At 42.7% G+C, this 21,621-nt stretch overlaps 1 protein-coding gene across 1 annotated transcript; it reads right to left on the reverse strand.

The window, feature by feature from the left end:
• Positions 1-6,633: 6,633 nt before the first annotated feature.
• LOC134492457 (extracellular matrix protein 2-like) lies at positions 6,634-21,299 on the reverse strand. Its single transcript, XM_063296629.1, has 7 exons — positions 20,186-21,299; positions 18,936-19,051; positions 17,881-18,013; positions 12,834-12,991; positions 11,940-12,079; positions 8,694-9,020; positions 6,634-7,193 (listed from the first exon to the last, which is right to left on the reverse strand). The coding sequence occupies exons 1-7, from the start codon at positions 21,219-21,221 to the stop codon at positions 7,013-7,015; spliced, it is 2,091 nt and encodes a 696-aa protein (XP_063152699.1). The 5' UTR covers positions 21,222-21,299; the 3' UTR covers positions 6,634-7,012.
• Between the last annotated feature and the right edge of the window lie 322 nt (positions 21,300-21,621).

A 21,621-nucleotide genomic window follows, 5' to 3' on the forward strand; every position in this document is an offset into this window, starting at 1 on the left:
GAAGGAGGTGTTACTGCTACAATACACAGTTGCCAGCTGGAGCAGCTGGATTTGTGTTCAATGAAATGAAGTGCAGCAGAAGAACCAGACAGCACCATTTGAGCTATCACAAGTCACACACAACTACTTCTGATGCGTAGCAGAAAACTCTGGGCAAGATTGCCTTCCTGGTGGGCTGGGTGCAAGTATGTCCCTCCCCTCAAAAATAGTCAGTGGCCTGTCCTTGTGATGGAGCAAGAGGATCAGCCCCAAGTTCCCCTGTGGAATTCAATAGCTGCTGTTTACTTTGATGAAGACGAAAATGCTGCTGCCCCCTTGCCTGAACTTTATCTGAGAGATCCTTTGGGAAGTATTATGTGTCATTCTGCTGCAGTTCCCTGGATTCCTGTCAAATGTAAGCTTTATTTCTGGCCATCTGTCATAATGATTGACATTTGCTCATAATGTCTGTATTTACTGTTTACCTGAACCAGAGGCAGCTTAATGTCATCCTTAGCTGTTCTGGCACTTTAGCGGCAGGAGGAGGTTTTGTTTTGTTTTGTTTACTTTTATTGAGGTTTTTTTTGCTGTTTTTATTATTTTATTGTTGCTTGTGAGCCACCCATAACTCAGGGTTATGCTGCATTCAATGGACAGCTATACAAATCTTTCAAACAAACAAATAAATAAATTTTCCCTTTAAATACACAAGAAGCCATGGAAATTTGCCATAGGTATACTCTGACATGTTTCATTGACCATTCGGTCAGTCCTGCAATCAACCCAGCCTCCATTAGCCTCTTTAGATTGATGTCTTTCAAGTCCATTCTGCTATGGGCAACAGAAGAGTCTGATTCTTTCAAACTGAGTGTCCACCTGTGTCCACCAGCAATCCAAGCCAATCCCTGGCTCAGAGATCTGGATCAACCTGAAGAGCAGCTGACCACTGGCAGCAACAGGGGTGTTACATGGGGAAGGAGGAGAAAGAGAGCCAACTTTCTGTTGTTTCATGGTAAAACTTCCCCTGTGCTTGTCAGCTACAGTATTGTTTAGGCTGCTTTTGATCATGGACTTAGTGCTTTTTCTGGAATAGCACTCTTCTGGAATATCTCATGCCTAAAAGGAGTTCAACTACCAGCTGATATTAGCTCAAGTTGGGCTCCTTTTGAATATGCCCATGCAAAACACTTGCACCAAAAACAGAGCAAGTTATCACAGTTGGCTCAGCTGCCAATCTCTCAAAATTTGTCAGCTCCGTAGCCCCATCCTACGTTATGGAGAACTGTAAAGAAGGACAGATCAATTGCTGGCATTCTGCCTGCAGCAAGATAGGGATCACCAATGGGGACAGCAAATTTTATGCCAGAATAGTTTTATGCTGGCCCAAGGACTGGTGAATAGCACTTTAACTCAGCCATGAGGAAGAAACTTTAGCCTCTATTAGATAAGATATTTGTCAGAATCATTTTGACTGCAACCAATCTAGCTAAAGAGGAAAGGCCAAACAATATAACCCTCAGATTAATGACATCAGGAACAATCCGTTATCTCCTGTGCAAGTCCAACAGAAATGAAAGAGGACAATTCGCAAAATTACTTACTTGCTGTGTTCATACAGTATAGCATTCATAACTAGGTCAGATAAAGACAAAACAGAGCATTTGCACATGCTAAAGCCTGCTTAGGGTTAGCCTTGATTGGCATCTTTGTGGTTCAGCCATTCAGTTAGCTTATGGTTCTTGGACAGTTTGTGGCTTCTAACTACTGAATTTACTCAGAAAAATGGATTAATTCAGTAACTGGCTTCAATGTATTGTGTGAATACTTTTCCTATATGTATAGCTTGGGTCACCATAGATTTTAAATATTAGCCCTGAAGTCACCCACAGCTGTGATTGACAGCAGATTGACAGCATCTCAGGTAGGATGGGCATTATTGTCCAGTTCTCTTGTCTGAGCTCTTTTAAAATTAAGATAGTGAAGGTCGTGTCTGAACCCTTCTGCATTTAAAGGTTGTATTCAGTCTGAGCTGTGAGCCCTTCCTCCTTCAAGAGGGTTTGCGTAAGAGAACCAGCCAGTGAACTGTGCCCCTTGGGTCAGATAGATACAGTATGTTATTCTTACATTGTTTCCCCTCTCCATACCCCAAACCTTTATTGTCAGTCAAAACATTCATATGCACAGAAGATCCAAAGAAGGCTCTTTTCAAAAACCTGCCTAGTCCAGCATTTTGTGTTCATACAGTGGCCCTTGCAACCAGATTAATCCAGGAAATTCATGAGTAGGATGTGAAGGCTAAGACCTCATCTGTTTCATCCCCTACTACTTGGTCTTCAGAGCATACTTACTTCCATTCTTGGAGACTGTATGGAGCTGTGAAGGCTAGGACTGTGCCTCTCCTGTGTCAAGTCTCCTTTGAGAGACATCTAAGTTGATGGTTCCTTCCCTGCCTGATGGCAGCCATCTTATAGATTAAATATGTATTGAGTAAAAACAAAAAAGATATTCATTTTATCAGCTCTGTGAATCACCTTTATTTTACTTCAAGAATATAGAGAGAGGGTAAAAAAAAATATCTCTCTCCACTTTTCCACATCATGCAATAATATGTCAGTGTGAGAAAAAGTGTTTGTAGTCATCTAATGAGTCACTTCTGGGAGTGATGGAAATTGATTATCCTCCTCCTCCATCCCTTACTCACTTTCCTTAATGCAGCATGTTCTTCAAGCCGCCTATGTTGTATCCCTTCCCCATCACTAGGCCCCCAGAGGGCTCCATCAAGCCCAGCTTGCTGCTTCAATCTCCTTCTGATCTGGATCATAACAAAGGCACTTCCTGTTTTGGGAAGGTCAGGGGGCCAGCAGCAAATGTTGGCTTTGGCTGGGGCTTTGCTGCTCTCTCCAGTCCTTGTGCTGGATTGACCTGACCCTGAGCTATGTAAATTGGAACCAGCTTTGGGGGCTACGTCACAAAGCGCACACCCCTCCCACTCGCCAGCAGAACAAAGCTGAAATAGCCCGAAACATGTCCTTTGCCTGCTTCCCGAGAAGCTGAAGTGTTTCTTGCTTGGCTGTACAATGCAATGCAGATGCCTTTTACTCCTGTGGAACAAGGTTTGCTCTCCTCCCGTCTAAAGTCACCCACACATCTTGTGCTCCATATTACAGCAGTAGGTGATATTTTGATGGTGAGGGAGTACACTTAATATTTTAAGGGGTCTGAAAGTGAGTGAAGCCATATCATGGAGCAAGGTCAGGTTTGGGGATGGAAATCCTGAGCTTTGGGTTTTGTTTTGTGTTGTGTGCAATTTCACTATAGGGCTTATATTGCAACTTTTAATCTGTTTCCCATTTCAAAATGATGGGAACATTTGCTCTCAAATTTCTGCAATCTAGGTCCAAGTTGAGGAGGGGAGGGGAGGGGAGGGAGGAAGGGAGGAAGGAGCTCAAATCTAGTCAAGAGATTGGATTGTGGACCATTACAACTATATTGTTCAGCTCTAGGAATTCTGGCTGCAATGTTTCAGAGGGGAAAGACACATTTTTAGCTACAGGGGTCATTCAAAACCAATGAGGGCTATTCCTTTGTGTAAAAGAACCAGATGGTGATCTCACATATTATTCCCACTGTGGGTAAAATTGACAAATAATCAAATGATTAAGCTGAAAAAAAAACCCTTATAAAATCCTTATAAAGTGATATTATTGGATGTATTTCCTGGGAGGGATAAAAGTGGAAACTTTTAAAAATGTTTTTGAAATCTTCAACATTAAAGAATGCAAGAAAGAAGGCACAGCCAGATGTCCCTCCAGTCTATGAGTCACAGACACAGTAACACAGCCACAGTCACAGAATCAGCAACACACCAATGGCAGAACTCAGTTTTCTTTCCCAGCTGACATCGAACTTCTGTGCTTGTCAGATCTTAAGTGGGCTTCTGAAATACATGGACTTAGCACACTTTTGAAAGTTAGTAACTATCTTTATATACTGTGTGGTTTATTGAATAAGCCACAGCTGGCTGGGTTCATACAACATACCAAGCCACCAACAAGCCAACTACATTGCAGTAAATACTTTCCCTTGATTTTAAAATCAAGCCTAGATCAGTATTTACAATAAATAATAATAACAATAATAATTAATTAAATTTAGGCTGCCCAACTTCCAGCAACTATGTTTATTATGTCTGATACAGGAGCTCAGGAAAAAATTAAACATCCCATGAAAGTCACAAGGAGTCTTATGACAAGATGGCTTTTTTAAAATTATTGTGCCTTCGAGTCATTGCTGACTCCTGGCAACTGCCTGGACTAGTCCCTGCAGTTTTCTTGGCAAGGTTTTTTGGAAGTGTTTTGCCCTTGCCTGCTTCCTCGGGCTGGAGAGAGAGTGACTGGCCCAAGGTTACCCGACTGGCTTCATACCTAAGGTGGGCCCAGAACTCATGGTCTCATAATTTCTTGCCTGGTGCCTTTAATCACTACACCCATCTGGCTCTTACGATGGCATAGAACTTTGTAAAATACATAGAAAATAAACACAGGCAGTATATTTTAGCTAAACTTATATTGATGTGTTTCTTATTTTACAAACTGAAACTGCAAGAAAATTGTATATAAAGAAAATTAGCGGGAGAGTTTGCAGTTTCAGTGAAGAAATACAGAAAAAACGTAACATCAAATACATTACAGATGAACATAATGATATATGTGAACAGATTATTCAAAATGATCGATGTTTTGAGCAAAAACGCCTTGTGGGAATGCTGCTAACATGAGAAATTAAATTAAACCATTGACTTCCAAGCAGCTTTGATCTTTCAAGACAAGGTGTATCTGGACATTTGAACATACATATACATACATACATACACTCTTCTTTCACTTCCCATGTAACGTTTGATAGAATCTAATATGGTCTACTTCAGCCTTCCCCAACCAGAATTTTACATGAAGTAATTAAGTTAATATTTGCAAACTGAGACCATGACTTGTATCCTGTTACCTGTGGATGATGAAAATTTTGTCCAACAACTTTGAAAGGCATTTAGTTGCAATGGCTGGTCTATTTGAACAGCAACAACTGTACACATTATTTCAAATAAACACATTCTAGCACTAGGCCAGTAAAGCAGACATCAAGCATTTAATTATAAGGATCTTTTTGCATGGAGAAAATAAAAAAGTGATATAGTCCAGAATTCAATCACCTTGCATGTCAGGCCTTATAAGTATAGATTGCAGATTTGAGTGGATAAGGCAATAGAGCCTGGAGCTGCTGACAAAAGAGCTTGGGATGGAGTGAGAGTGGGTAGAAAACAGATATTTAATCCTTTTGTTTAATTTCAGCAGCATACAAATGACAAATCAAAACAAATTCTTAGCACCATCTTGCGCAAACTGCTGTCAGAATGTAATCAGCAAAGCAGACAGAACTCTGTGTGAGTGGTCTATATCTACCATTTCAAATAAAAGGAAGCCTTTGGCATCATGCAGAACTCTTATATCAAATATGACAGGCTGCCTTGAAAGTTCACAAAAAGTATGAAAAGAGGATTTGGGAACTGAACTTGATGAATCAGCTTGGAACTCTTTATAGCATGAAAGTCCCTTCTAATCTGTTATGGTGATTCATCAAGAACTAGCCATAAAAAACAATTCAGAGATTATATTACTCTTCTTAAAATTACATTATACTAATTGCCTCATTTAATGTCCATTAAAACCAAATGTCCGCTAAATGGCGATTTTGGGGCCCCAAAGTACATGTGTACAAAAAAGAAGAAAAAAGGGAATCTGAGTTGCAGCTGAGGAGCAAGAGGCAGTATGGGTGATCACATCTGGCAGACTGGCATGCCAAAAATGAGCCACAGCCAAGAGACCATATGGAGTGCCTAGGACCACCAGAGCCAGAATGATCACACAACTGAGCTGTTCCATGGATCGGAGGAGCTATCAAAGTCAACTAAGAGATGGCAGGGTGAGCAGCGTACTGGGCAGAACTAAGAGCAGCAACCCTCTGGATCCAGCACATTTTGAGTGTTTAATCCAAAGGTTGCTAAACCAAAGTCTGTTAAATTGATGGTTTATATGTATATTAACCTAAACTTTTTTAGACTGTGCTGGAGGGTGTTGTAATCAAATTGCCACTAGAAATGGTACTAAGTTTAGTTATACATGTTGTCTTAAAAGAAAGTGGGGAAAAAACTAAACAATCTTTGACAATTATTCCTATTGTAGGTTTATCTTCCATAAGTCGCAAGACATGTAAACAACTGCAATAACAAGAAATTAGTTAAATTTCTTCTGTTAGATTTATTCTTGTTAAACGGTGAGTACATCTTTCTTTGGATCAATGGTATTTAAAAGTGTGGCAAATTGCATTCTCTGAGAAATTAGCATTAATCAGTCTTGGTGTACCCTTCAATTATAGATTGTTTTTATTAACATTCAGTCTCCATATTTTAATTTGATTACCAAACTATTTCCCAATAGGTTACTTTTTGTCTATCCATGCATCTTATGGATCTCAAATGTTCTCTTCCTAGTGTCCTTTATATTTGTTTGTTTGTTTGTTTATTTTTCTTATTACTGATGCGTGTCTATTACATTAAAAACATTAAAAAAAAGAAAAGATCTAAGTTTTGTAGCTGGATGACAAGATGAGCTTGAGGTCATTTTGCCTGCTGCTTTGCAGAGAAATATGTCTGCCTGGATGCTTGCCTGGTCTTTTATATATATTTGTAAACAATATATTTCTTTTTAAACAAAAATTCTATTCCCAGTACTCACAAGAAAAGGCTACCCCTAACTTGGATAAAGAAATGGGATACAGGGGGTGGGAAGCATGTAAAATTGGCTATAGAGAAGAGGGGATGTGAGTAGATGCATTTTTCTTATTCTTTTAGTAGCATAAGATCCTGAACAGCAGAGGTCCCTTCTCTAGCCATCACCCACCTTCAGGGGAGGGCCCTTTTTTTCCCATAGTAAGTTTGTGGTTGCTTCAGAGCTGTTGGTCTGACTGCCCAAGTGGCTTAATAATAATCATCTTCGTTCTGTTGTGGTCGCAGTATCACACTATGATAGGCTTTGATACAGGAGAAGGCTGTTGGGGGGATGCTGCGGCGGTCTATCAAATTGTTCTCCAGGTGCACGGACACAATATTCGAATCTTCTGACACTCGTGTGTCACAGACAGAGTTCAGGGGGACATGCCTACCAAAAAGAAAGAATAATAACGCGTAAAGTGTATAAAGGACTTATTGAGAGTTTTGCAGTACTTTTTGTAACTTATCTCAGTAGTCCTTCAATGTGGAGCAAGATTAACACCCTGTTAAAAATTGGAGGACTGAATGGCTTAGCTAAGGCCACTTAATCACAAGTTAGTGAGACTGGACTGAGACTGAAATTTCCTAGCCCAAAAGTCATCTTAGAACAGGGTATAGCTGCTGGGAACCTACCCCACCATAAGGTGTTTCTTTTGAGACTTTTTCTGTATATGGATTCACTTAACCCTTCCATCTGTCCTCCATGGAACCTTCCTGGATTGGGCCAAAGTGGGATTGTTCAGCATTCTGTTCCCACAGGGACCACCCAGATACCCACAGAGAGATAAGCATGATTATACTGCAACAAAGCATTTGAGACATTCAGCATAATTTTGTCCCTTTTCCTTGGGGCCTCTTGCTAAGTAAGAAAGAATGAGCACATTTCCCACACCCAAAGTGAGCTTGCTGCAGAAATAAGCATTGGAAGAGTTTAACAAGAGCTGTTTCATTATGCCTTGCAGGCAAGATACAGGCTTGAGACTGCATGAGCCCCACTTAGGATTCTGGGGAGATTGGTGTTGCGTCAAAGAGTAACCTGTACTCTACCTGCTTACTAGATACATTCATAAATAAACCAACGTGAAGCAGAAAGGACCAGTCTCCAGCATTCTTTCCTACAGAAAAGTGACCCTGGTAAGAGTCAACATTGGGATTCCTCAGCACTTGGGAATATGGGAAGAATAAAACCCAGCTGAGAGCTGTATAGCCTCCTTCACTTTTTCATTCTCTCCCCCCATCTACTTTCTTTTGCATTCAGGGAAAGAGCTGGCCAAACCATGCTTCCAACATAGCTGATGCCTTTCCTTGTGCATGACAGGAGTATATTCAGTCTTTTGAAGGCATTTAATATTGGGATTGAGAGCCAGTTTGGTGTAGTGGTTAAGGCATCAGGCTAGAAACCGGGAGACTGGGAGTTCTAGTCCCACCTTAGGCACAAAGCCAGCTGGGGGACCTTGGGCCAGTCACTCTCTCTCAGTCCTAGCAAGGAGGCAAGGGCAAACCACCACCAAGATTCTTGTTTTACAGAAACACCTTGGCAACAGCAGTCCCAAACTGGATTCTTGACTCGCAATTACATATATGCCCAAATTACCCCCTTGTTTAAGAACCGTGTAATTACCCCCAGTTTAAGAATCACTGCTCTAGGGACCCGAACCTCCCTCAGCCAAGCAGCATGGGCATTATGATTGAAGGGAGTTTGAGACCTAAGACACTGGCTGATAAGAGTATTGGGGCATATGGTCCTGGAGCATGTGATCAAACTCAATTGCCTCTGTCAAAGAGCTCGTTCCACTGGAAGGATGGACCCACAAGGCACATGCTCTTCCTACAATATTCTGATTACCCTTCTTCAAAAGCAGCAAAGAGCAGAACAGAATCCCTTTACCGGATGCGGTTGTGGCTCAGCCGTAGAACCTGCAACCCCTTTAAGTTGATGATGCCACGGGGAATGGCCTGGAACTGATTGTTGTCCAAGAGCAGTTCAGCGAGTGAATGGTAGAGCCCTAAGAAGGAGACTGCATGGACACCATCATCCTGCAGCACATTGTGGGACAGATGTAGGAATTCCAGACCAGGCTTCATATGGGCAAAAACATAGCCAGGGATACGTTCAATGCAGTTGTGATGCAAAGTCAGCTGTTTCAAATGTCGGGGCAGAAACGAGGGCACGTGTACTAAGCGGTTGTGAGACAAATCCAGTGCCTCCAGTTTCCTGGAAGTGAAATAAACACAAATGTCCATCAGGTTTGCTGACTGTAGTTATCACTCTTTCACCATTTCTAGAGATAAAAGCCATGTCCAGATATGTGGTCACACTCTATGGGGACGGAGAAGTAGATCTCTAGATGGGCTGTGCAACTAGAAGCAAGGCTGAACTGAATCGCTTGGTGCTGTCAGATGCAGAGAACAAGGGCTTTTTAAACCTGTCATATGGACGGGGTGACTTTTTTTTCTGTTCTGTACATATGACATTTTACTCATCCTCAAAGGGGCAAAATGAAAAGAAAAGGAAAAAACCAAACTCTGCTCCTGCACCCTGGCCAAGACTTGATGCAATGGAAAGCACCCGACATTTCCTTCCACCGATCAGCGGGGGGCTCAGTTAGCTTCCCAAGCGGATTTGAAGCCACATCTGGTAATGTCATTCGAGTTTACAGAGATGCATGGCAAAAGCCCTTTTCCACAGTCATTGCAACATCACAGCCTTTCTGAATGCAGACTGCTCCATCACAATTAGAGTCTTTTTGCTACTTTAAAATAAACTACTGAGATCAGTAGAATCCCAGCCAAGGAACAGTTCTATACCCAGTCGAGACAAAGCAGGGCTGTGCTGATTTGATGTCTACAAACATTTTAGTGGTAAAAAAGTCGACGTGTTTACGTAAAAAGTCGAGCTAAGCCCTCTCTCACTTGCTTTTCTTGAATGCTCTTTACTGACTCTTTGCAGCTGATCTGCAGCTTGGTTGCAGCATGCAGTATACAGATTTCTGTACAAGTAAAGAAATAAAATATTTATTGTTTAAAAATAAGCTTTCTTCCTTTAACTGTCATGGACTGCATTGGGCTGATGATGGGACATCATAATGCAGGCAATCAAATCTGACAATGTGGTGATACTTTGCAAAAGCGAGGCAGAGTGAAACCAGGCAGAGTGAAATAACTTCAGTTATGCTTTCTGACAAGACTATGTAGTCAAATGAGCCAAGGGAAGCTGCTGGCACAAAAACTGTATCCGAGAACACACATACACACCCCCAAACACAGCCAAAACACACATATCTTGGTGATGTGCGCTACAATATAAATTGCAATTTGGTTTTGTAGAACAACATGCTTCAGTCATCTCACTTTTGGACTATTGTGATGCTTCACGTGGGATTGCCCTGAAGACCGCTCAGAAGCTGCAGCTAGTCCAGAAAACAGTGGCAAGGGTAGTTATGGGCATGCCTCAGTATGCCTATGTAACACCTTTGTCTAGGAGCTGCTCTGGCTCCTGGTAGACTTTGGGGTGCAAGTCAGCTGCTGGTCATCAACTATAAAGCCTGTCATGGCAGAAAGCCTGGTTTCTTGAGGGTCTACCTGTCTTCAATAGTTGTTGGCCGTCCTATATGACCTGGAACATTCTGCATGCTCCAGGTCCCATCAGTTAAGCAATGCCACCTGAGGGGATCCAGAAAGCAGGCCTTCTCCATTGTAGCCACCTACCCTCTGGAATAACATCCTTCCAGAGCAGTGTTTCTCAACCTTGCTGGCTAGGGAATTCTGGGAGTTGAAGTCCAGGCATCTCAAAGTTGCCAAGGTTGAAAAACAATGCTCCAGAGACTCATATGGCCCCTTCCCTAATCTTATTTAGATTAGTCCTTAAAATCTGGCTCTTTTCCCCAGCCTAGGCTATAGTGGGTGGCAGGCCCCTTTGGACTGCCTGGTTTGTAAGATGAGGGATGTGTGTGTTTGCGAGACATTCTTTTTGTATTCTGTGGAGTGTTTTATTTTAAATTTTGAATATTGTATGCTGCCCAGAGTTGTAATGGAGTTGGGCAGCTCATATATTACATTTTAAATTAAAATTAAATTAAAGCATATGAGCCACAAAAGAACGTTGCTGTGGAAGATCAGATTTAATAGAACAGAGCTACCAAGTCAAAGAAACCCACCCCATTTTACTCAGTGCAACAAGAGAAGGGCAGTAACATACCTATGTGGCAACAGAGCCCACATCTTTGACAATAGCTTAAAAGTGCAATTGTTGTTGTTGTTATATGTATTGTATTGTATTGTATTATTATTGTTTTATCTGGTGACAATTTCATTCAAATTGTCAACTCAGAAATTGCACGTTTTTTTCCTGTGATTCTCTCTTGAAAGGCCATGAGTTTAAACTGGGCACATGGCTACCATTTCAACCACCACTCCATCCTTCAGAAGCAGCCTGTAGCCGATGCACAAACATCTCCACTTTTGCTAATCTCCAAATGCTGAGAACCTTAGGAGCCAAGCCATGTTCCCTCCAGTTGACCCATAAGAGGGTACCAAGAATATCATTCAGTCAGTGTCCTATCCTGAACCGTTCCCCCATTTTCACATACATATCTTTGTGCATTTTCTGCAGAGGTGTTTGCAGAATCCAAAGCTTTTGTCAAAATGATGACAGCTGCATCACACCATCAGAACACAAGCTCTGTCACTTTTATACATGCATGCAGTGTCACATAAAGGAAAGGGGTGAAGTTTGCAAACCAATGAGGCAACACTGCTTTTGTCATTGCCCCCCCCCCTTTAACCGTCCTCCCTAAACATGCCTCTTTTGTCATGTTATTTGCAAGAAATTGAGTAATTCTTATGTGGAAAAGCTTCCTGGCTGCATCTTGCCAGTTGTTAACACAACAAGTACTTGTATTAGCTATTCTTTTCCTGGCAGAATTCCTAGGCCTTCAATAGCTGCAGAACAGGCAGAAATTTACAGGAGAAGTTACTTTTGCCTACTAGTGTGTCTACATTCAAAGAAAAAGAACATGCAGTCTTGAATTTCTTGATTAGCATTACATTTGCAAATGGGGCTGACTGGCAATCCTAGCTCAAAGGTGGTAAGCCTTAGCTCTGTCCCTAGGAATGGAAATACTGGGTTACTCACAGGAGGTCAATCCAGGCATGTGGAGCAATACGATTCTCTTCCAGCATATTGTTGCTCAGAACCAGCACAGAGAGATTCAGGGTTTTGTTGAGGACACCCTCAGTCATCTCCTCAATGCGGTTAGAATCTAGATGCAGCTCCTGTAAGGAGATGCCTATTTCTTAAGATGACTCCCAACACAACCAGCAGCATCCCAGCCACCACCTTCCCTCTGCTTCTCCTACCTGCTTCCCAATCTGCTGTGTCTCCTTAGCTGACATAGATATGTCATTTAGCTAGTATCCATAGATAGCACCTCCCCACCTTGCAAACTACCAAGCATAGAGGAAGACAAGTTAAATGAGGCTAACCATTGTGCTGTTTCTGAAGGGCGCTCAAGGTGATAGGTAGGTAGGTAGGTAGGTAGGTAGATAGATAGATAGGACTGCAGATGGCCACACCATGGGCTTTTCCTGCTTTACTCTCTTAGCATCCTCCTTCTTTAAATCAGACTTGGGCAGTTTTTCAAACAGAGGACTATAAAGTTGCCTGGCAGTTTCCCAGTAAGAAAGACAGCTATTCAGCTCTCTCTCCTCCTAGCGGCACAGCCAAGATCAGCCACCACTGATAGCCTTATTAATCACCAAATATTTTCTGAACAACCACTTCCAGCTTTTCAGAGCTGAAACGATGAACTCCTGATCTTCCAGATTCTGCTTTTAGTCTGAGCTAGGTAGTCAGTATTTTCCAAACCCAGAGTTGGCAATACATCAGTGACAACTGTTGGGCTACAACTCCCATCACCTCCAATCAGCACAATGGAGACGGCAGGCCTGCACATCTGGAAGCACACCAGCATGGGGAAGTCTGCTTCAGGAATTACATCCTAATCTAAATTAAAGGTACTCTGCTCACCTGCAGAGATGCAGGCAAACCTGATGGGATAGTTCGAAAGTGGTTCTGGTCTAGTCGCAGGTAGATAAGCCTGCGCAGGGACCTGAAAGTGGTAGGGGGAACGTTGCCATCATGCAGCTGGTTTCCTTTCAGCTCCAAGGTAAGCAGCCTGAAGAGGCCTGTGGAAGAAAGGAGCAGAGGCAATGAATGCATCTCTATGTATCTTCTCAGAACTAGGTAGAGCCACTTTTTTGAAAATGCACCGATCAGGTAGAAAATAGGTTGCAAATATCTCATGAAATGATGCTCAAGTTGACTTGGTGCTGGAAGGGCAGTGATAAACAGAATCTTATATAATATAAAATACATTTGTTGATTCCCAACCTCCACATTAAATCCAAATCACACTCCATACTCCCACAGTCTCCTGAAACCAATAGCTTAAAAGGCTACCACAAAAGGTAAGGGAGCTTAATTCAAGCATTGCACAGATGTACACCAATGATAGAGTTGGCCCAGCTATGTGGTAGCATCTAGGCAGCTTTGGCTGATTTGAAAAGCTAAGTGGAGTCAGACCAGATTAGGATACGACACAGCCAGAAAAGATCGGAGCTGTAGGTTAAATTGGGATGTCCAAAAAACATGCTGGAAGAAGGCAATGGCAAATCACTTGGGTATTGCTGCCAAGAAAATGGCTTGGATGAGCTCATGAAGTCTCCAAGACTTGTGCTTGAAGGAGACTGTGTAAAAGAATTAGCATCTTTTCTGCTTAATTTAGACAAAAAGATTAGAGGGGGGAGATGATAGCATCTGGAAATGCCCTAGAAGACATCACACTGAAGAAGGTCAAGCCTTATTCTCCATCATTCCACTGTAGGACATGGAATAATAGATTTAAGTTATAGGAAGGCAGATTTTAAGAGGAAACACAGCAATTCAGCACTGGGACAAATTACCCAGAGATAAAGTTCTCTTTCACTTGATATGTTGAAGTGGAAGCTAGAAGCCATCTATCAGTGATGTTTTAATTTTAGGTTCCTGCACTGATTTGATGGCTTGTGACTCTTCCTAGCCCTGCTCTTACGTGCATCATCTTCTATGTGACCTACAGGGATCTGGCAAAAAGATGGGGAAAACTGCTCAGCTGCTACTTAACCCACCACTGGAAAACCCTTTGGAAGAAGGTCAAAAAAAAAAAGTTAACATCCCTGCTTTTGGTAATTCTAATTTTGTAACCGAGGGCCTGGCAGTTTCAAGCAAGAAATGAAAAAAATCCAAATCACACAAATGATAATCTTGTACGTATATAAGCCCAGTGTTCATATTTCCTTCTGGAAATATGAAATAGGAACTATTAGACCATACTTCACCCTCAGAGCGAAGACAGAAACAAAGGGCCTCTGTTAAGTGCAAACATAACAGAACTTGCTTACAGTAGGTCCAATGTGCATGGCAGCTTCCTGTTTACATACTATTTATCAACTGCTAACAAGCTGCTCGGAAAGCAAGCTGCACATCCAACATGGGAGGTCATAGGAGGGGAAAAAAAGTAGAATAACAAATGCTCTCTTAATTCTGGAAACCTCTGCTTAACACTGCTTGGGTGAAAGGGTATAATGTGTCTGCTGTATTAAAAGACAGCCAGCATGATGTTGTGATTGAGGTGCTGGACTGGGGCCACAAGGACCCAGCTTCAAGTCGCTGTCTCTGAGCCCAACATACTTCCCAGATTTGTGGTGGTGAAAATAGTATTGGGGGGGCGGATCCCCGTGCACTGCACTGAATTCCTGCAGGAAAGGCAAGATGTAGAACATAATAACAAACAAATAAAATAAATGAATATGAATACAACACAAGATGTATCGTTATTCTGGCTTTCAACAAGGAAATACCTTTGCAGCACAAAGCCTTTTGTGTGCCTGTACGAGTCAGTGGCATTCTTTTCACTGCTGTTGTCTATTTGGCTGCTCAGCGGGTTCAGATATTTAGACACATGGATGCTGTTAGCAAAATGAGTTCGTGTATAATAACGGCATGTCCTATTATATAATTGTTCTACTGTCTACATCTTGGTAACACATGGGTTGTGTAATGTGTAAAACTGCAGAACAGCAATCTTCCCCAACGTTCTGCCCTCCAGATACATTGAGCTACACAACCTATCATCAAACAGTCGATGATAGGTTGACAATGATAACTGGGACCAGGAACTCTGTTGCTAAGCAACATGGTCATAAGGTGTGACATCACGTGACCACACCAACTTACAATGGCAGTTCCAGGAGTTCCAGTTGTCATCATTAGGCAAATCCCATGTGGTCATTAGGTACAATGACATGTGATCTCCATTTGCAACCTCCTGCCAGCTTCCCTGTTGGCTTTGCTTGTTGGAAGCTGGTAGTGAAGTTCGAAAATGGCGATCACATGACTGCAGGACACTGCAGTGTCATAATTGTGAGCCGGTTGCCAAGCACCCAAATCACAATCACTTGAGCGTGGGGACACTGCAACGGCCACAATTACAGGGACCAGTCGTACGTCTCCCCATTCAGCACCATCATAACTTTGAATGGTCGCTGAACAAGTGTTTGCTAAATGAGAACTACCTGTATGCATTTATTTTGTATACTACCCAAGTCCCAACAACTCTGGGCAGTTCGCAAGAAAACAGAAGAACTATAAACAAATAAAAGAAATAAAAGAAAGTAACCAGAAAGCAAAGATGGCAAAACCAGACAACAACAAAACACCTGCCCACTCCTCAGAAGGGGCTACACCCATCCTAGCCAAAGCCCTGGGTGAAGAGGCAGGTCTTCAAGGCCCTCTAAAAGGCCAGTAGGTTGGAGCCACCCAGATCTCAGGGGGAACCTCATTCCAGAGGGCAGGTGTTGTAACAGAGAAAGCACACTTCTGGGGTCCCAATAGGTGGCATTGTTCCATCGAAGGAACCCTACGAGATCAAAGCAGCCAGGCAGATACTAGGGGAGATAGGTGGTCCTATCTCACTCATTCATGTCTAATTCATTCCTAAAAGCTCTTGATATAGATTTATAAGCTCTTGATGAAATGCAGATTTTGGAACACAGGAAGGCTTTCCCCTTCGACAGTGGGTTCAGTTCTGCTAAGCCTCCTTTCCTGCCTGCCCATTCTCCCACCTACCCAATCTGCTATGCCAGCTTTTAACATTCTATGTTCTATTCTAATACAGGATTGTTGTCAGTCTCTCTGGCTGGCCCTGTTGCAGCCTGCAATATGGAGATGAGGCTATCAAGTGAGACTAAGTACTGCCCTTATTACTATCTGAGAAGACTACTGTAATGTACTCTATTTGGGGCTGCCCTTAAAAACTATTCAGAAACTACAATTAGTCCAAAATGCAGCAGCCCGTGTATTTTCTGGCTCCTGTCACTGGAAGCATATAACACCGGTTTTGCAGACCTTGAATTGGTTGCTGATTGGTTTCCAGCTGCAATTTAAGGTGCTGCTTTTAACCTATAAAAGCTTTTTATGGCTTCGCACCTAGATATCTGCAGACCACCTACTCCAACCAGCACCAGCCCACCAGTTAGATCAAGGAGAGAATGTTACTGATCCCACATTTTCAGGAGGACTGGGGGCGGGGGGAGCTTTTCCATGGCAGCGCTGACACTGTGGAACAACCTCCCTGTTAAGATCTGACCAGCCCTCTCCTTGTTGACATTTCAGAAGCTATTAAGAAAGAAAGAAAGAAAGAAAGAAAGAAAGAAAGAAAGAAAGAAAGAAAGAAAGAAAGAAAGAAAGAAAGAAAGAAAGAAAAAGAAAGAAAGAAAGCTCCTGATTTTTAGTATTCCATCTTCATTTTCTACTTTTATTGTTTTCAGTTTTCTGTTTAGATGGTGTTGTTTAGTTGTTATATTGTGGATGTTTTACTTGGTTTTTATGCTTTATACAAACCACTGAAAATCTCTGGATGGTGGTGAGGTTGCAATGTGGAAAATAAAACAATAAAATAAACTGCACCCCATCCTCAGCAGTATGGGGATAACAGCACGTGTTCCCTTGCTGGGTTGTTGTAAACAATATTTCTGGAGTTTTACTGTTCTAAAACTCCAGAAATATTGGACTTCAGATCCAATTACTCCCAACTGCATCCTCGTGCTGCCTGGGGATTGTGGGTGTTGCACTCCAGCACATTTGGAGAAAACAAATTGGGAAAGGTTGTTACAAACAGGCTTTTTTTTTAACAGGTAATTATTTCCCACTGTTTGTCTTTCGGCATATTTTAGTAATGTATTATAAGTTATGGTACGTATTATAAGTTTAGTAATGTATTATAAGTTTATTCTATTTTACAATGAGGGACCGGTGGTTTATTTTATTATTATTTATTGCTTGTATATTACCCTAAGCCTTGTGAAAGAGTGTTATAAAAATGGAATGGAATGGAATGGAATTATCTCTGCTCCTCTACCCCTTCTGTTTTTCCTTATATTTTTAAAACTCAAAACCAACAACAACCTGAGTTTGAAGCTAGATGCTATCTGGATTCACAAACGAAACTAATCCACAGTCTAGCTTTCTCAGTATGGCTTACTATGATATGTAAATCTAGCCATTATTTATGGTGTGTAAATGATGATTAATGAATTAGTGTCTTATATCACTTCAACCAATTACAGCTTTGTCAACATGGTTAAAAAGCATGGATTAGTACATAAGTGGGTACATGCTCCATGGGACCATATGTGGCCCCAGCACTCCTTTTGTAATCTCTGTGTGAGGTGGAGGAAGTGAACAATTTTAAGGGGCATAGCTTTAGCAGAATATATGAGAACACCATTGTAACCTCTATTTTTTAGTGCAGTGAATTCTTCTGGAGAAAAAGAAGCATAGATTATATCTAGGACATGGCAGAGTTACACAAATCTCTGAGAGAAGTGAATTAGTACACTACTCTCTTCTGCTAACAGAAGTTCTAGCCCCTGATTACATGCAGAGTTTGCCCATACCTGTTCTAGGTGTCACAAGACCTTTTGCTCTTTTTGCTACCCTAGGAAAAGGCATTTTGTGAAAGGGAGAAGTCCTATACCTCTGAAGTTCTGTCTCTGAAGTCCTGCTAAATTATTGTCGTTCAATTTAAGTTCATGTAACGAACTTGGCAAGGCTGGGATTGAAGTGAGCTGGTTCCCATCCAGATTCAGACGCTTCAGCTTGGTGAGGTCCTGTATAGGAAGAAAGAGGGTCAGTAACAATAGCAGAAGAGAAGAAATTAATAATCATTCAGATACTGCTGCCTTGCAGATAGGCAGGATAAGGCTTCAGTAGCAGGGGACATGCTCTGCATGTAAACATGGAGCAAGGAACCTGGGGCCTGGGGCCAGGTTACTTGTGGGTTGTATCTACCTGTCTTGTGAAATCCAGCAGGAGAGGCATGCTCCAGGCCCTGTCCTTTAGGGAGTGTCATCTGGTGGGTCCCCAGAGAAGAGCCTTTTCTGTTGTGGCACCCACCCTCGGGAACATCACTCCCCTGGAGATTAGACTTGCCCTGACCCTGCTGGCCTTTTGTAACATAACACCCTAAAAGCCTGGTTTTGTTTCTGAGTCTGGGGCCCAGAGTGTGTGGTTGACTCTGTATCTTGGTTATGTTGACTGTGTTGTTGCTTTTATCTCAGCCCCCAGATTTGTCATTTATTGTTTTTCTGTGTTGTTGTTATCTTGTTTTATTCTCTGTTAGCCACACAGAGTCTTATGTTTGAGATGGGTAAATTGAATAAATAATTGAATAAATAAGTAAATAAATCTCTGGCCTAAATGCTGCATTTCACACACCCGTCAGCCTCATTTCCTGCAGTGCTAATTTCACACAGCTTGCAGAGGTGCCATAGCAAGATGAGAAAGAGAAATATGACATGGCAGAGAATTAGAGAGAAATGGGATAGCAAAGAGAAAGACAGTCTGGCAAAATTGCCAAACTTTGTTTACCTATAGCTGTTATCTACCTATCGGCTATGGCCTCTCCTTGACTTTTCCCATAGCATTTCTTCAAATGAGAAGGGTTTCCTGTGCTTGATATCAGGGGTCCTAAATTCAATCTTCCCTGGCATTTTCCCCCTCCATTTAAAGTAGTCCTTCCTCTCCAATTACCTTGAACACTTCTGGGTGCAGGCCAGTTGAATTCAGCTTGTTCTTGCTGAGATCCAGCCATTCCAGGTTGGGTAATCCCAAGAAAACGCCAGCTGGGATATTGCTGATCTCATTCTCTAGGGGAAAAAGAGGGAAGTGTGAAAGGTTACTCTCTTCATTAGAGACTGTTTGAATTCTTGAACTACATGTTATACAGTCAGGCAGTATTTGATTCCAAAGGAGGATGACTGTGTAGGAATTGCACAGGAGAGGTTTTTTACCATCAAACTCACAAGCAGCAGCAACCCACAAGAACAACAGTCAGCTTTTTCCTACTGCTGAGTGAAGGTACGATTCACTCATCCTTGACTTTCTTGGCATTTAATATGCTGCCCCCGCTGATCTCTTTTCTGCCTTTGTCCTGATTAGGCACATGCAGTGCATGACTGGCAAAGTGATTGGTTGGTTCTTCCAACTTTGCTGCCCTCCCTCTTCACCAGGTCACCGGCCTGCAGGAAAAACATCTGCCAATTACAGCACTGCAGTGGGAACAGGATGGGCCTGACACCAACACTCTCCTGCTTGGTCTGGCCCACTCCTTAAACCCCATTCTGTCACCATACAAGTTCAATAAATTGTGAGCCCCCCCCCCAAAAAAACAATTGAGTTCCTGCCAACATTTCCTGGGGGGGAGAGTTCTTTTATTCAGGATTCCTCCCCCTTTGTTTTCTTTTTCTTTATAGTCATCTGTAGATTTCTACATATTGAGACTAACATTCAGGGGATTCCACTGGAATTTCACCATTATGCTGTTTCAGCCTGTTACATTATTCCATGATTCCAGGCCCCAATGGCATTCTGTTGTTGGTAGTTTTCCCAACATTTCATGTGACACACCATCTGCTCCTTAGGCATTCAACAGCAGAATGACAGTGGAAGAGTCAGTGTTCACATCAGAATGAAACTTCCAATAAATGCCTCTTTGATCCATTTTTCCTATTACTGGCCACCTGACGTTGACTTCAGTGTCAGAGGTAGGGAAGTGTAGGGAAGTGTAGCATTTACACACCTTGAGGCTGCTTCAAGAGACAACACTACTTTAGCCTCAGTACATGGAAGGATGACTTAAGCCTGTCTCAACTTACTTAGCATAAAACTTTTATAACTTAGCACAACCAGGCTTAAATATGTGACTTAGTCCAGCAGAGCACTTAAACTTAGAGCAAAATTGAACAATGGAAGTTGGGCACATGGATGGCTCAGAGATTCACCTGCCAGGTAGAGGGTTTTCAGAGCAGAATCAGTCAGTTTGGGCACCTGTTTCAAGTGGGCATTCCCACAAGCGATGGCATGTTCAGAAAGCAAGCAAGTGGGAGGCAGGGAGGGCATGATGGACTTGTTCCTTCCTTTGGGTTTTGCAGGCTGCTGCTTTGGTGAGCCTGTCCTTCCTTGGAAGACCTTTGGAAGAGGCAGGCTTTGTTCTCTCCAACTTTTTGACTGGGTGGTATTCTGGGAAGGACCACCAGGTATATCTCCCAGCTGAACCTGGACAACATTCTTGCTTTGGGGGCCATGCTCACTTCTGGTCAGGGCCCAGCTGACATTTCTGTGAGGAGACCTGGGCTCTTTGCTGGGCAGTGACCTGCTTGCATTCCTGTGAGAAGGGCTGTGGGCCTTGTCTTCTGCTGCCCGGCTGATACTCCTTGGCTGGGTGATGAGCCTTTTCCCTGGTGAGGCTCGACTGGCCTCCCTAAGAGACGAACTGAGTCCTTCCTGCAGAAGGGTCTGACTGACAGTTCTTAGGGAAGTCATGGAAGCCTTTCCGGCTTCAGCCTGACTGCACAGGGTAACCGGTCCTTTTGCCAGCTCTGCCTGACTCCCATTCCTCTTTTTGCCAATTTTCTGGAAGGTTTCCTGCTTTTCTCGAGGAGGCCTCACACTGACATTTGTGGAGGGTATTCCCTGCTGTTTCCCTTTTGGGGACAGGCTGGCATTCTTGTGGAGAAGCCTAACCTCTTTCTCTCGGGTTGCTTGAGTGCTGTTCCTAGTGAGAACACTGCGCTCCTTCCAGGTCACTGTGTGCTTGTCATTTTTCTGGAAAGTGCCACGGACTTTTCCTGTTGGTGGCCTACTGGTGTTTCTCGGTGGGGAGCGGTTCTCCTTTTGCAACAATACCAAGGTGGCATTTCTGTGGAGAAACCTGGGTTCACTTCCTTCCTTTGTCTGAATAATATGTTCATGGGCAGAATGAGAGGGCACCCAGCTTTCACTTCTGTGCCAAGGACCTAGAGCTCTTCCTGTTCCCATCTGAGCAACAGTCCTATATCTGATGGCATCCCCTTTTCTTGCCTTTGTCCTGTGGATGGCAACATCCCCCTGCCCTGGCGCTTTTGTGGCATGAATCAAACCTGCAGAAAAGGAAATACACATTGAAAGGCAGAGCCAGATTGCAACATTTTGCAACCAAATGTCTGGATCCCCTTCCCAGTTAAGATGGAGCCCAGCAGTTAGTGAATGACCTAACAGCTAATTAAACAGTCCTTATTCAACATGGACATGGAGTATAATTAAGAGACATTCTCCTCTATGAGCCCAGCATAGCTCTTAAAGAATTCCAATGAAACCTGTGCAGAAGAACTTTCCTTCAGCTCAGTCTTCCACCCAGCCATGCTAAACAGTCCCTGAAGTCCTATAGCTGCTTCACACA

This window comes from Candoia aspera, chromosome 2, assembly GCF_035149785.1.
Source record: "Candoia aspera isolate rCanAsp1 chromosome 2, rCanAsp1.hap2, whole genome shotgun sequence".
NCBI classification, from domain to species: Eukaryota; Metazoa; Chordata; class Lepidosauria; order Squamata; family Boidae; genus Candoia; species Candoia aspera.

Bases quoted from the DNA above. Each gene is read 5' to 3' on its own strand.
- LOC134492457 (XM_063296629.1), bottom strand. From the start codon at position 21,221: ATGGGAACAGGAAGAGCTCTAGGTCCTTGGCACAGAAGTGAAAGCTGG. The intron at 12,080-12,833 runs GTGAGCAGAGTA...ATCTCCTTACAG, and splicing joins GTTTGCCTGCATCTCTGCAG to GAGCTGCATCTAGATTCTAA. The intron at 7,194-8,693 runs GTAAAGGGATTC...TCTTTTTGGTAG, and splicing joins CTGAGCCACAACCGCATCCG to GCATGTCCCCCTGAACTCTG.